General features: G+C 40.1%; 1 protein-coding gene across 3 annotated transcripts in view; it reads left to right on the forward strand.

Moving 5' to 3' along the window:
* MAP2K5 (mitogen-activated protein kinase kinase 5) overlaps positions 1-13912 on the forward strand; it is a 261289-nt gene that overhangs the window by 154313 nt on the left and 93064 nt on the right. For all 3 annotated transcript variants that reach the window (XM_030814642.1, XM_030814641.1, XM_030814640.1), the window contains exon 16: positions 2159-2230. In XM_030814642.1, coding sequence (XP_030670502.1) covers positions 2159-2230 — 72 coding nt within the window. The remainder of the gene's footprint in view (positions 1-2158; positions 2231-13912) is intronic.

Raw genomic sequence — 13912 nt, forward strand, 5'->3', positions numbered from 1 at the left:
ATGAAGAAATGGAGAGAGGAAGGAAAAAAGGACAGGGGGCAGGGCAACATTTAGTTAGTTCTTTAATAATTCTAGAGGATTTTAGGATTTTCATGTTTTCATGTTTGTTAGAAGTTCGTGACAGATATGAATAGCAATGTATGAGGAAGTTATATAAGAACTTTCTAAGGAACTTATTTGTTCATGCAGTAAACATGTATTACATCCCTTCAGTCAGCATGCATTGACTGCATACCTGTTATGTGTCAGGCAAGGTATTAGGTATGTCTGCCTGGTACTCTCTTTGCCTCTTAGGAAAAATAGACTAGAAAACAGATGATTTTACAACACAGTGTGATAAATAATAAGATATGAACAGCATTTTAATGAAGTACAGAAGCAGGAATTTATAATTCTGCTGTAGGAGTAGAGAAAGGTTTCACCCTCAAACAGGATCTGTGTGAAACATGGTCATTAAGCAGAGAAGAGGAAGGCAGGGAGATCTAAAAGGTCATTGTCTCTCCAGGGAACATGGAAATATTTAGTGACTGGAGCTAAGTGTACCAAACAATCACCCAGAGAAATTATTTTTTTAAGTGAGGATCTCTAGCCCCACCCCCAGAGATTCTGATTCTGGAGATTCATTTGTATTAACAGTAAGCACCTCAGGCAGTTCTGTGATGGCTGCTCTAAAGACTGCACATTGAGAAATACTGACCAGCTCAAGGGTGTGCATGGCTCTTCTGACTTCTAGTTGTGGGGTCAGTTTGACTCACTGGAAAGAACTCTAATTTTGCAGTCAGACATAACTGGCTTTGAATCCTGGCTCTGCTCTTGGACAGTGCATTTAATGCTAACCCATAGCTCTAGACTTAGTTTTTATATTTGTAAATTGAGGGCAATAATACCTACTTTTGCAAAATCATTATGAAGTAGAAGACCCAAAGTACCTAGCCCAGTGTCTGGGGCTAGTAAGTGGTCATTAAATGATAGCTATTACTATCCTTCTTGTATAATGGATACAGCACTCATAATGGTTAGTAATGTAAACTACTCTGTGCCTCATTTTCCTCATCTGTTAAATGGTGATGATAAAATAGTACCAATATTACATGGATGTTTATGAATCTGAAATGAGATATGCATGAAAAACACTAAAACAAGGCCTGGCGTATAGAAATTCTTTAATAAATGCACACATAATTTTGTTGTTGATGATAGTAATGACGGTGACAATAATGTTATTCCTGTAGCTGGCTAGCCAGTTCCATATGAATACATCCTGGTATCTATTGAATTGGATATTGGGGTGTAAGTTATGATCTCAGCCTTGCCATGATTAGCCTGTAACCTTTAGCAATCATTCCACCTTTGTGAGACCTCAGTTTCTCTTATTCATTTGTTCATGTGTTCATTCCAAAGCCCTCTACTATACTGAATGCTAAATCCTAGAGGGATAGATAGATCAGGAAGCATCCACTCAGTATGAAATTATTCCTTTTGAAGTAGATAATGTTTATGTAGCCTCTTTTAGACCAGGTATTTGCTATACATCTTGAGTGGAGGACCAAGAGTCCCAAATGGACCTTTCAAACTGTTCCTTGGTTCATATACAAAGAAACTCTGATCAATGGAATGAAATGTTGAACAGTAGATTAATCTGGGTAAAGGAAATAGGAATGTGCTTTGCTCTGATCTCATTTTTTTCAAATTTCCTATGTTTGAAATTATTTCCAAATAAAAAATTAAAAGAAGCCCTACTATTCCAGACCTATCTATCAAAATACAAATAAATGATAATATCATATAATGTTGTATAATTTGTTACTCCACAACAAAGACCACTGGATTTGGAGGGGGAGGATCTGGGTTCAAGTCTCAGCTCATTCACTACTTAGGACCTGGCCTAAATTACCTCAGTACTCTGAGCCTCCATTGACTTCCAAAGTCTTCCTCACAGGGACTTAGTGAGGATTCAGTAAGAATATATCTATATATAATTTATATAGATTATGTATATACTGTATGCACAAATACATATATACACACATGTAAAATTGTTTTGTCATCCGTAAAATGCTATGCAGATGTTGGTGGCTCCTCACCTTAGCTGAGCCCATTTTGGTGTATGTGTGAGTAGCATCCGTCAACTCACAAGCTCCCTTCTGATTTCTTGCAGCCTGAAAGGATTTCAGGGGAGCAGTATGGAATTCATTCTGATGTCTGGAGCTTAGGAATCTCTTTTATGGAGGTACGTTGTTTGCACATAGACGCTTCTGTGCATATCTGTACTAATATATTCAATCAGGAAAAGTGAAGATTTTGAAAGAATAAGCTAAAATAAACCTTCAGCATGTTATATAGATGTATACACAGAGTTTGACCATAAAGTCTTTGATTCCTTATGTGGCTTGTTAACTGACTCTGGAGGTTATTTTAAAGCACTGTTTATTACAGATGACCTGTGTAAGACCTGCCTGGAGCGCTTGTTAAAAATACAGATTCTTCAACCCCGTTCAAGACCAATTAAATCCAAACCTCTAAGAATCTGCATTGTTAACCTGTTCCCTGGGTGATTCTTATACACACTAAATCTGGAGAACCCATGTTGTAAAATAGGGATTCCAGAAAAATTCTGTGCCCTGTTGGAATGCATATGTAACTTCCAAAGGTGATTAGTTTAAAAGATACAGCCCTACTCATTTAGATATATAAGTTATATACGTTTGTTTTAAAAGAAAAAAAAAATCACATCATTCCAGTATAGTCTTACCACATGTGTATGTGGGTTAAGGGGTGGTGTGATATGATGGAGAGGGAAGGGGGAAGAGGATGTATGTATTTAGCACAATTGCAATATCTACTCTTTATAGCTGTATTTAGAATGGACTTTATGTTAGTGTTCTAGATGTAGCTCCATTAGAACTCTATGCTATGTTTTTTTTAATAAAATGACCATTGGTCTACAAGAAAATGTGTATAACTTATATTAGAAGGATATATGGCTCAGTTTGAGTTATGGTAGTATAGAACCTCTATACTGACCAGTGCTTCAAAAATTCTCACTTAAATTGATTCAGATAAAGAAGGACTTGTATTTTCTTTTTTTTTTTCTTAATAGAGATAGGGTCTTGCCATATTGCCCAGGCTGGTCTTGAACTCTTGGGCTCAAGCAGTCCTCCTGCCTGGACTTCCCAAAGTGCTGGGATTACAGGCAGGAGCCACTGTGCACGGCCAGGACTTTTTATAATAGAAAAGTAGAAAGGACTCTTTAAATAATATCATAGACAGAGTTGCAATCATGATTTTGTAACCTTTTTTTTTAGTCAAATACTTTTTTCTGTGAGTTTTGTAATGCATGAATGCAATTGTATTTGTAAGGAAATAATCTTCAAACTCAATTCACCTGCACAGTAGAAAGAAAGCAAAAATAAAGTGTTGAACGTTTATTAAATCATATTCTTCTGCTGCTTCTTAAAAGGGAATCTAAGAGGAAATACAATATGTATGCATCAGCTGAGAGGTTAGTGATAATGGTGGTCAGATCTCAGAACTGAGTCTCCCAACAGAGTCCTCAAGGGCTTATTCTATTAGCCTGTTTCAGGGGAAACTAGTGTTTTTGATTTGTGTATTGCTATTATACAATTTCCTTTTGCATATTTTAAATTGTTGTCGTTTATTTTATAAATGACTGGATATAGTGTAAGACAATTGAGAAGTTACATGGTGTAGAGATAAGAATCCTAGATTGGGAATGGAAGACCTGGATTACAGTTCCAGGTTTGCTACTAGTTTTTTAGGTGACCCTGTGGAAGCCACTGTTCTTCACTGGGCCTCAGTTTCTTCATTTGTAAAATATTGATCTCTAAACCCCTTTCCAGACTAACATTCTATGACTGTGCTACTGCTCATGGTGTTGTTTTCTTTCCTTAGCTTTCACACAGCAACTCTAGAGTTGTGTGACTGAGACAGTGATAAAATGACATAAAATGCAGAGGCATGGCACTACTATAAGAGAGCATAACTGTTAGGTTTAAGATTTAGAGCACATATAAATGTTCGCCATTCATCCTTTCTACATTCATTTATGCATTCATGTGTTGAACTCCTGCTATGCCTGCTGTATAGGCAATGGGGATAGAGTAAGGAAAAGACACTCAAGTCTTGGCTGTCATGGAGTTCCATTTGGCGAGGGCTGAGGCATGAGGGAAAGGACAGAAAACAAAGGGATAACTAAATATGTAATTTGTCAGGTGGGGATAAGTCCCATGGAGAAAAAGAAAGCAGACTAGGCTGGGCTCAGTGGCTCACGCTCATAATCCCAACACTTTGGGAGGCTGAGGTGGGCAGATCACCTGAAGTCGGGAGTTCAAGACCAGCCTGACCAGCATGGAGAAACCCGTCTCTACTAAAAATACAAACAATTAGCTGGGCGTGATGGTGCATGCCTGTAATCCCAGCTACTCGGGAGGCTGAGGCAGGAGAATCACTTGAACCCAGGAGGCAGAGGTTGCGGTGAGCCGAGATTGCGCCATTGTGCTCCAGCCTGTGTAACAAGAGCGAAACTCCGTCTCAAAAAAAAAAGAAAGAAGGCAGACTAGACTAGTCCTCTCTGGTAAAGTACCACTTGAGCAGATACTTGAATGCTGTGAGAGAAGGGAGCCACCTGATAACAAGCTCAAAGGCACCAAGATAGAGTATACTCTCAGCATATTTAAGGAAGGCAGAGACCAGTGTGACTTGAGTGGAGTTAGCAAGGGAAAAGTGGGAAAAAATAAATTTAGAGAGGTAGCCAGGGACCAGGGCAAATATAGCCTTGTAGGCCATGCTAAGGACTTCAGGTATTACTCTTAGAAGAAATGATCTGACTTAAATTTTCACAGTATCACTGAGTGCTCTGTGGTGCATGACTATAGACAGGCAAGTGTGGAAACAGGGAGATCAGTTTAAGTAGGTAGGAAGACAGGTGCTCAATAAATATATTTATGTTGCATATTGAAATATGTGTCTGCCAGTATTTTGCTGGGTGCTAGGGGTGCAAAGATTAATAAAAAGAGACTCTTTGTAGTGTAAGGAAGGAGATTGCCATTGATATATTTGGGTTCTGTTGATGATATTCATTTATCCTGGAGATAAACTATTGAATATTCTCTGGAAGACTGAAGAAAACAGACTCATTGAATTTTCAGGATTGAAGAGGATTAGGTATAGAGAACTGTGTGAAAAAGTGTCAGCATTGAGTGTGGGACACCTGAATGCCGGAAGGACTGTGTTGGCTCATGTGGTAGAGGGCAGATAACCAGATGGTCAGGAGTGAAGGCCAGGAAGAGCTAGGCCTTTTGATGCTCCTTGTATTTTAAAATGGATGGTAAGGAGCCGGGTGTTAACAGCAGGAGGAAGAGATGTTGTTAGAGGTTGTAAAGAGGAATCAGATTATGATCATTAGAGAGGGTTGTTGAGCACCTCTGTACATGATGCTTAATTGAATGCCTTCAGAAGGAACTATAGGATTGTAGCCCCTGACCTCTAGGGGCTTATTACCCCCATATAACATGTCACCAACACAAGTAATAGACCAGTAAGTCATTAGAGAATAGTGTAAGGCCCCTGGCATGTTTTTTATACCTAATCTATTTGGGGTCCAAAGTAAAGAAAAATATGTGACAGGGAAGAGAAGTAGGAGGTTTTGAGTCCGTACATGAGAAATTGTGGGGATTCAGTAGTGAAGATTACAAGAGAAACCCAAGATTCTTGTGTTTTCTTTTTGAGACAGAGTCTTGCTCTGTCGCCTAGGCTGGAGTGCAGTGGCGCAATCTCGGCTCACTGCAACCTCCGCCTCCCAGGTTCAAGCGATTCTCCTGCCTCAGCCTCCCGAGTAGCTGGGACTACAAGCACGTGCCACCACGCCCAGATAATTTTTTGTATTTTTAGTAGAGTCAGGGTTTCACCATGTTAGCCAGGGTGGCCTCGATCTCCTGACCTTGTGATCCGCCCGTCTCAGCCTCCCAAAGTGTTGGGATTACAGGCGTGAGCCACCATATCCAGCCGGTTCTTGTTTTTTCTTAAGAGTCAATATAATGAGAACATTACCTGAAGGGATTAGGAAGTTAGTCCAAAAGAAGTACTTGAAGGCCAAGATTCTTATTTGTTTTTACCATAGTATGTTAGGAATAGATGTAGCAAATCCAATTTAAAATCACTATAGACAGAAAATGTGAATCTCAATAGCATTTTAGAATCTGAGGAACAAATTGCATTCTGTAATATAGTCAACACTCTCTAAGAATTGCTCCTCTTCTGTTTATTCTCACTTTTAAAAACAAAATTCTCTTTCTAGTAGAAACTTTCCTTTCTTCAATAATTCTTACTTAAGCACTTGCCCTGTGCCAGGCCCTGGAGAGTGCAGCACACATAGCTGAGGAGAGCCCACCTCTGGTAGAAAAGAAAGATACCCAAAGCCCAGAATGGTGTGATGAGTCTTCAGTAGAGATGTTTACGAAGGACTCTGAGCCACAAGGGAAAGGGGGTAGGGTTTCACACAAAGGAGTTGACATTTAAGGGAGATTGGTCTTGAACAGACTTTGCCACTAGGAGAAAGAGGGAAAAGATAGAGGATCCCTTCCCTATTTCCCAGCACACTCTAAGGTATGGATCCCTGTAAACACTTAAGGAGAGATCAAATGTAAAAGTATGCAAGGTCTCCCTTAGTGTAATTTCACTACTTGTTTGTGTGCATGCCTTCTTCAAAGTGTTTTAAGTTAACCAGTTTATTCTCCTAGGGTACCTGTGGTAAAGAAAAAAATTGATAAAAATGTAGGAAACTGAGCAAAGGAATTTCCCTGAAATTACACAGGAATCGAATACAGGCTAGGCCTGGTGACTCATTCCTGTAATACCAGCACTTTGAGAGGCTGAGGCAGGAGGATTTCTTGAGGCCAGGAGTTCAACACTAGTCTGGGCAACATAGCAAGACCCCATCTCTAAAAAAACAATTTTTTTTTTCATTTAGCCGGGAATGGTGGTGTGTGCCTATAGTCTTTGCTATGTGGCAGGCTGAGGCAGGAAGACTGCCAGAGCCTAGGAGTTTGAGGCTGCAGTGAGCTATGATTGCACCACCACGCTCCAGCCTAGTCAACAGAGCAAGATGCTGTCTTAAAAAAAAAGAAAAAAAAATCAGAGACAAAATGGGCATGAGAGTTTTCTGTCTCCTCTACGTCTCCCTAGCATCCTTTCCCCCAATTCTATAAACCGTCATCTCTGAGGTTTGGTGATGCCAGAAGCAGAAAGTTCAATCTACAGCTGTCAGACTTGAAGCCTGCCCCCTGCCTCCCACTTTTTTTTTTCTAGAGATGTGGTCTTGATATGTCACCCAGTGTTGCCTCGAATTCCTGGGGTCAAGTGATCCTCCTGCCTCAGCCTCTTGAGTAGCTAGGACTACAGGTGCACCACTGCACCCGGCTGAATGCCTTCATTGTTTTAAACCCCTGAAATGACAGGGTTCCTCCTTGCCTGCCTTCTTCCTCCTGCCCCTTGCCTTGTTAATATGCTGTCACAGCCCCCATGGGGAGTCATAACAAGGCCTCTTGCCACACTCTCATAAAAGATGATGCTACATGCCACTAAAATGTGCCATTAAAAAAAAAAAAAAAAAAAAAAACCACAGACAGGTACATTTATGCCTTAAGCAAAGAAACTTTAATATCGACTATCTTTTATCCAGGGACAGAATTGCTTCTCTCTCCTTTCGGTACAGCATCCCTCTGTTGGGGGGGTAAAGGGCATCTCTTCCAGGTTTTTGTCAACTGCATGTAGTATTTGGAGTTGGCAGATGTAACAAAAAGATGGAAGTTATCCTTAGGAAGGGAAAAAAAGATTATTCACCTTGACTGATACATGGCAGTTTGACTTGATGGGAAGAATTTGGCCCATTTCTCCATTGTTTGTTTGTGGTTTTTAACTCACATCTTTAAATGTGTTGTAGTTCCCCTCCTGTGGATTAGTTATGGAATCATTAAAGGTCATTGCCACATATGGGATTTGTGTGGGCTCACTCTGTACTGGGGAAGAGAACCCATGTGAAACTGTAGTTCTTTCTCCTTGAAACTTTGTTAGCAAGAATCAATGTGGAAATGCAAAAAGAAAATAAAAAAGAAGTGAGACCCACTAACAAGGATGTAAAATTCCTGAACTAGGATAAACTAGGAGGGTAATCCTTCCCTGGAATATTTGTTTATCTCTTCTAGAAAGCTCATACTGATTCAGTTGCCTAGGAGATTTTTAGGATTATTAACCTTGTAGTCTCTGTTCAAGACTTCAGGGCAAAAAAAAAAACAAAAAGACTACAGGGCTAAACTTTAAAATGAAAATGAGTTGGGTATATAATAAGGGCTTTACCAAGTTTGATAGTTTTATTAGGGGTGGCTAAAACATTTTAGAGCATAATTTCTGAATTTCACAGGCACTTCAGTGCTTATCTGTTCTAAAGAATGGCTTAAGGAGAAAGTCCCACTCTCATTTTTTACTAAGTAATTATTCCATTTATATTCTTGTGTCATTTGAGTTCACAACATAAATCTGTAGTTGGGAAGTAAACAGTCATATTTGCAAAAGTGAATTTTAAGTGGGTCCTTCCTGAGTCAAAAAATAAGTCAACATACATTCTCCGCTAGCCTTGCAATTTGCAGTATTTAGGATGATGCATCTACGTTAAAAAGGCACCAAGCCAGTCCTGTAATATTCTTATTTTCACTGAGTATGCTGTACAAATACATGTTCTGGTTTGGGATTCTATGTGGTGGGTTATTTTTTTTTAATTTTATTATTATTATACTTGGTTTTAGGGTACATGTGCACAATGTGCAGGTTTGTTATATATGTATACATGTGCCATGTTGGTGTGCTGCACCCATTAACTCGTCATTTAGCATTAGGTATATCTCCTAATGTTATCCCTCCCCCCTCCCCCCTCCCCCCATCCATGGTGGGTTATTATAAACTTTATTAAGGTTGATGGTGAATAATCTGACAGACTTTTCTATAGGAGTCAAACTGAAAGCCTGGCCCCAACCCTTTTTTAGAGGCAGAGTCTTGCTAGGTTGCCTAGGCTTGCCTTGAATTCCTGGGCTCAAGCGATCCTCCCTCCTCAGCCTCCTGAGTATGCAGGACTACAGGTGCACCACTGCACCCATCTGAAAGCCCCATCTTTAGCATATGCACAGCATATGCATTTTGCTCATTTTGCTTGGATCCTCATTCTTTCTGCCTGTTTGCCACCCCTCTAACCAGTCTCCTGAGTCTGAGGAATAGAACAGTCTAGCTCAATGTGCTTAGTTAATTGGTGCGTCATCTAGTCCTCAGAGACCCCTCTTCATCATGACCAGTGTTTTATTGAAGTGGTTTGAATGATGTGCTGAATGATGAAAGCAAGGACCATGGCTTAGAAAAATGTCTCAACATAGGTAAAGAACATAGAGAACAACACAAGGTCATTGTCATTGTCATCCAAGTAACATCATCTTCTGAAGCTTTGTTTTTGTTTTTTTTTTTTTTTTTTTTTTGAGATAGAGTCTCGCTCTGTCACCCAGGCTGGAGTGCAGTGGCGCATTCTCAGCTCATTGCAACTTCCGCCTCCCAGGTTCAAGCAATTCTCCTGTCTCAGCCTCCCGAGTAGCTGGGATCACAGGCATACGCCACCACGCCCAGCTGATTTTTGTATTTTTAGTAGAGATGGGGTTTCACCATGTTGGCCAGGCTGGTCTTGAACTCCTGACCTCAGGTGATCCACCCACCTTGGCCTCCCAAAGTGCTGGGGTTACAGGCATGAGCCACGGCACCTGGCCATCTTCTGAAGATTTTTTGGGCTCTCTTATTTTGACAAAAAGAATTGTGAGTTTTAGAATTACCTTTACCAAGTTAAAAGTAAACCCATGGAATAATACGCTGTTCTCTGTACATGTAATATCATTTTTCTTCATCTCCCCAAGAAACAGTTTAAATAACCATCCTTCATGATACCAACTCTGATATCTCCAGCTGAAGGTAATATCTTCTTCCTCTGACCTTCATCTGCATCTTCCTTGTGGCATGTAAATTGTCCACTTTGTATTACAGTTATTTATAGGCATGTCATAGTTCCTTATGACAGGATTCAAATATGATTCTCTCATAATCTTCTATGCTGTTTAATATAATTCCATTGCCCTAGTGGGCACTCAATAAATCTTTTTGACTCAATTTTTTCCTACTTTTGTAATGGTTTTTTTAAAGCAGTTTCAGAAAATAAAGATCAGAGTTTAAAGTGTGATGGAGTCTTTAATATAAATGCCCATAAATGTTTGGAGAATAGATCACAGTGTTTTGCTTGTGAAGAAGAGCATTCAGTTTACCAAGGTATCAGATCCAGATTTGAATTCCACTTCAGCCAGCCTAAGCTATAGAACCTTGGGTAAATTACTTAATTTCTCTGAGCCTCAGTTACCTCCTCTTTAGATGGGAGATCTATTTCAGAGCTTTTGGACAAAGTTCACAAGGGAAAAAAGCCATTATCCCCTCTCTTTAAAAGGAATTACCCTTTGAAATGTTTACATTTGAATCAGAAAGACTGCTAATTTGGTTAAAGATGGTGCAAGCTTTAGCTTACAGTTTCACCTCAGACTCCACTAAAAATAGCCATAATGTGATTTGCACACGCGCGCGCGCGCGCACACACACACACACACACACACACACAAGGATAATACCATAAAGAGAAAGGGAAAGGAGACAACAGCACTCAAGTTTTGAATATGAGACAACAGTAAACAACTGAGCAGGGCTGAGAATACAAGCAAGCAGGCAATCTGATATATTGTAAACACCCAAAGGCTCAGGAATTGGTGGGACCAGATATGTGGAGCCAGGAGTCAAGGTGGGACCAAGAGAGGAGAATTGCTTTAAAGTCAGTTTGACAATTATGATAAGACTAGTTAATCTTTCATTTATTACAAACTAATATGAATTGCTCATGAAAACCCAATAGAAAACAAATGTTAATGTACTGGAGTAAACACCATGGGTGGACACTCAATCTAACAAAACTGAGTGGAGGGTTTTTTGGAGCAAATAAAATAAGTGATACCTGGCACCATAGAAGTCTGGGTCCCATTACTACGTTCAGAGGCATTAAGTGAAAGTTTAGATTCTGAATGTTGAGACCTCCCACCCTGTTCCTAGGACACTAGTGATTACTTTACACTCAAAGATTACTTTTCAGGCAGGAGATTAGCAGAGACTTTCTCTAGGGAAATCTGACTAGGAAGACTTAAAGATCCAGACGTTTGGAGTTCCCCCAAGGAAACAGCCTAGCTAAATCATGCTCCCAGGAGAGCCCTTAGTCTACAAGCCCCATCCATGAGCACAATTTCCGGTGAGATTTTCAGTGCCTTACTCTTACAGAGACATTTGAGAAAGGCCTTTAGGGTCAGAACAGAGGCCTACAACAACTAAAAAGAAAAGCAATTTGGATGGCCAGAAAACTGTGCAGAGGGTAAAAAGTTCAAATAAACTACCAGTAGTATCCTCAGAGGACTAAAGAGAAAATAGTGCACTCAGAATATAAGAACAGGCTGCTGTAACAAAAGGAACTTTCAGAGAACAGCAAGAAATAGGAGAGAAATGAAAATTAAAGAACCAAGTCGGCCAAGTGCGGTGGCTCAAGCCTGTAATCCCAACACTTTAGGAGGCCAAAGTAGGTGGATCACAAGGTCAGGAGATCGAGACCATCCTGGCTAATATGGTGAAACCCCATCTCTACTAAAAATACAAAAAATTAGCCAGGTGTGGTGGCGGGTGCCTGTAGTCCCAGCTGCTTGGGAGGCTGAGGCAGGAGAATGGTGTGAATCTGGGAGGCGGAGCTTGCAGTGAGCTAAGATCACGCCACTGCACTCCAGCCTGGGCGACAGAGCAAGACTCCGTCTCAAAAAAAAAAAAAAAGAACCAAGTCAAGAAGTTCATGACAACTTCTTATTAAAGAACCAAGTCAAGAAGTAACATGAAAAATAGAAGTTCCAGGAAGAAAGAACAGAGAAAACAAAGGGGAAGAAATCATCAAAGAAAAATTTTAAATTTTAATGTTATAACATGGGAAAAATATATGTTTGTACAAGATTGCCCTTCTCTTAGTATTCCTATAGAAAAAAAAATCATTTTTTTTCCCCAAATGACATATGGCAGTGTTTTTTCTCAGAAAAAGTGAGTTTTTGTTGAGGATTAGTAATAGAAATTTTCCCAAGGAAAATTTACTATAAAAAATACAAATAGTTGGATATAACCAACTTTTGTCTCATTGGAATGTAAAAGCTTAACACATCTAATTTTTACATATACATATTGTTTAATGGATGCCAGATAAGACTCATTAGATATCAAGAAAATGAATTGTGATCTTCTATACGTATGAGTAAACACATAAACTATGTAGAGCTGTGTAAATGTAAATAAAAGTATTTAAAAGGTGGCATGGGCCATGTGTGGTAGCTCATACCTGTAATCCCAGCACTTTGGGAGGCCAAGGTGGGTTGATCACCTGAGGTCAGGAGTTTGAGACCAGCCTGGCCAACATGGCGAAACCCCATCTCTACTAAAAATACAAAAATTAGCTGGGCATGGTGGCAGGTGCCTGTAATCCCAGTTACTTGGGAGGCTAAGGCAGGACAATCGCTTGAACCCGGGAGGCAGAGGTTGCAGTGAGCCGAGATCGCGCCACTGCACTCCAGCCTGGGTGACAGAGTGAGACTCCATCTCAAAAAAAAAAAAAAAAAAAAAAGTGGCATGGATTACCCAGCCTAGTACCCTTGACAGAAGCTTCTGGAGAAGTTTGATGGCGAGTTTGTCATTTTGTCATTTTCTTTCCAATATCATTTTTAGATTGAAGGGCTGTTATCCTAATTCTTGAACTGTTAAAGAGCTTAGACTGGATTAACCAGAATTCAGTTCACATATTGGCACCAACACTTATAATCATTGTGATCTTAGCCAGTTCAGTTTGTCACTCCAAGTGTCAGTTTCTTATGTATAAGTTGAAGGTAACATTAGAATTCATTCATTCCTTAAATATTTATTGAACACCTTTTACATGTCAAACACATTATTAAGTGCTGGGATACATTGGCAAACAAAATAGGCATATTCCCCTTCCTTGTTGAGCCTACAATGTAATAAGGGAGGCAGAAGATAAACAATAATAAACACATGTTTTTTGAAAACAAGATTAGGAATATATTCAATATTCTAGGCTTTTTCATGAACACTTTAACATTAGCAACCACATAAAGTTACTTGAAGAAGTAAGCCTTTTGTTTTTGTTTTTGTTTTTTGAGACGGAGTCTTTCTCTGTCGCCCATGCTGGAGTGCAGTGGCGTGATCTTGGCTCACTGCAAGCTCCGCCTCCCAGGTTCACGCCATTCTCCTGCCTTAGCCTCCCGAGTAGCTGGGACTACAGGCGCCCGCCAACACGCCCGGCTAATTTTTTGTATTTTTAGTAGAGACAGGGTTTCACCGTGGTCTCGACCTCCTGACCTCATGATCCGCCCGCCTCGGCCTCCCAAAGTGCTAGGATTACAAGTGTGAGCCACCGCGCCCGGCCCAAATTCGAAGTTTTTTGAGCACTAACTTGACCCTCAAAGGTCACACTAATGGGAGCATTTAGGATTTCAGGTTTGGGGATTGGGGTTGCTGGTAAGTATAATGCAAACATTTCAAAATCCGAAAAAGGCCAATATCTGAAATATTTCTGGTCCCAGGTAGTTCAGATAAAGTATACACTCAACGTGGATCATGTTCAGTCTCCTGATCCAACTAGTGAAACATTTTACCTGTTGACCAAAGTTTTTGCTGAGAACCATCAAAAGGTGAAAGGATCTGAAGGGCCCAAAGACAAAATTTCCATGGAAGATTT

This window comes from Nomascus leucogenys, chromosome 6, assembly GCF_006542625.1.
Source record: "Nomascus leucogenys isolate Asia chromosome 6, Asia_NLE_v1, whole genome shotgun sequence".
Classification (NCBI taxonomy): Eukaryota; Metazoa; Chordata; class Mammalia; order Primates; family Hylobatidae; genus Nomascus; species Nomascus leucogenys.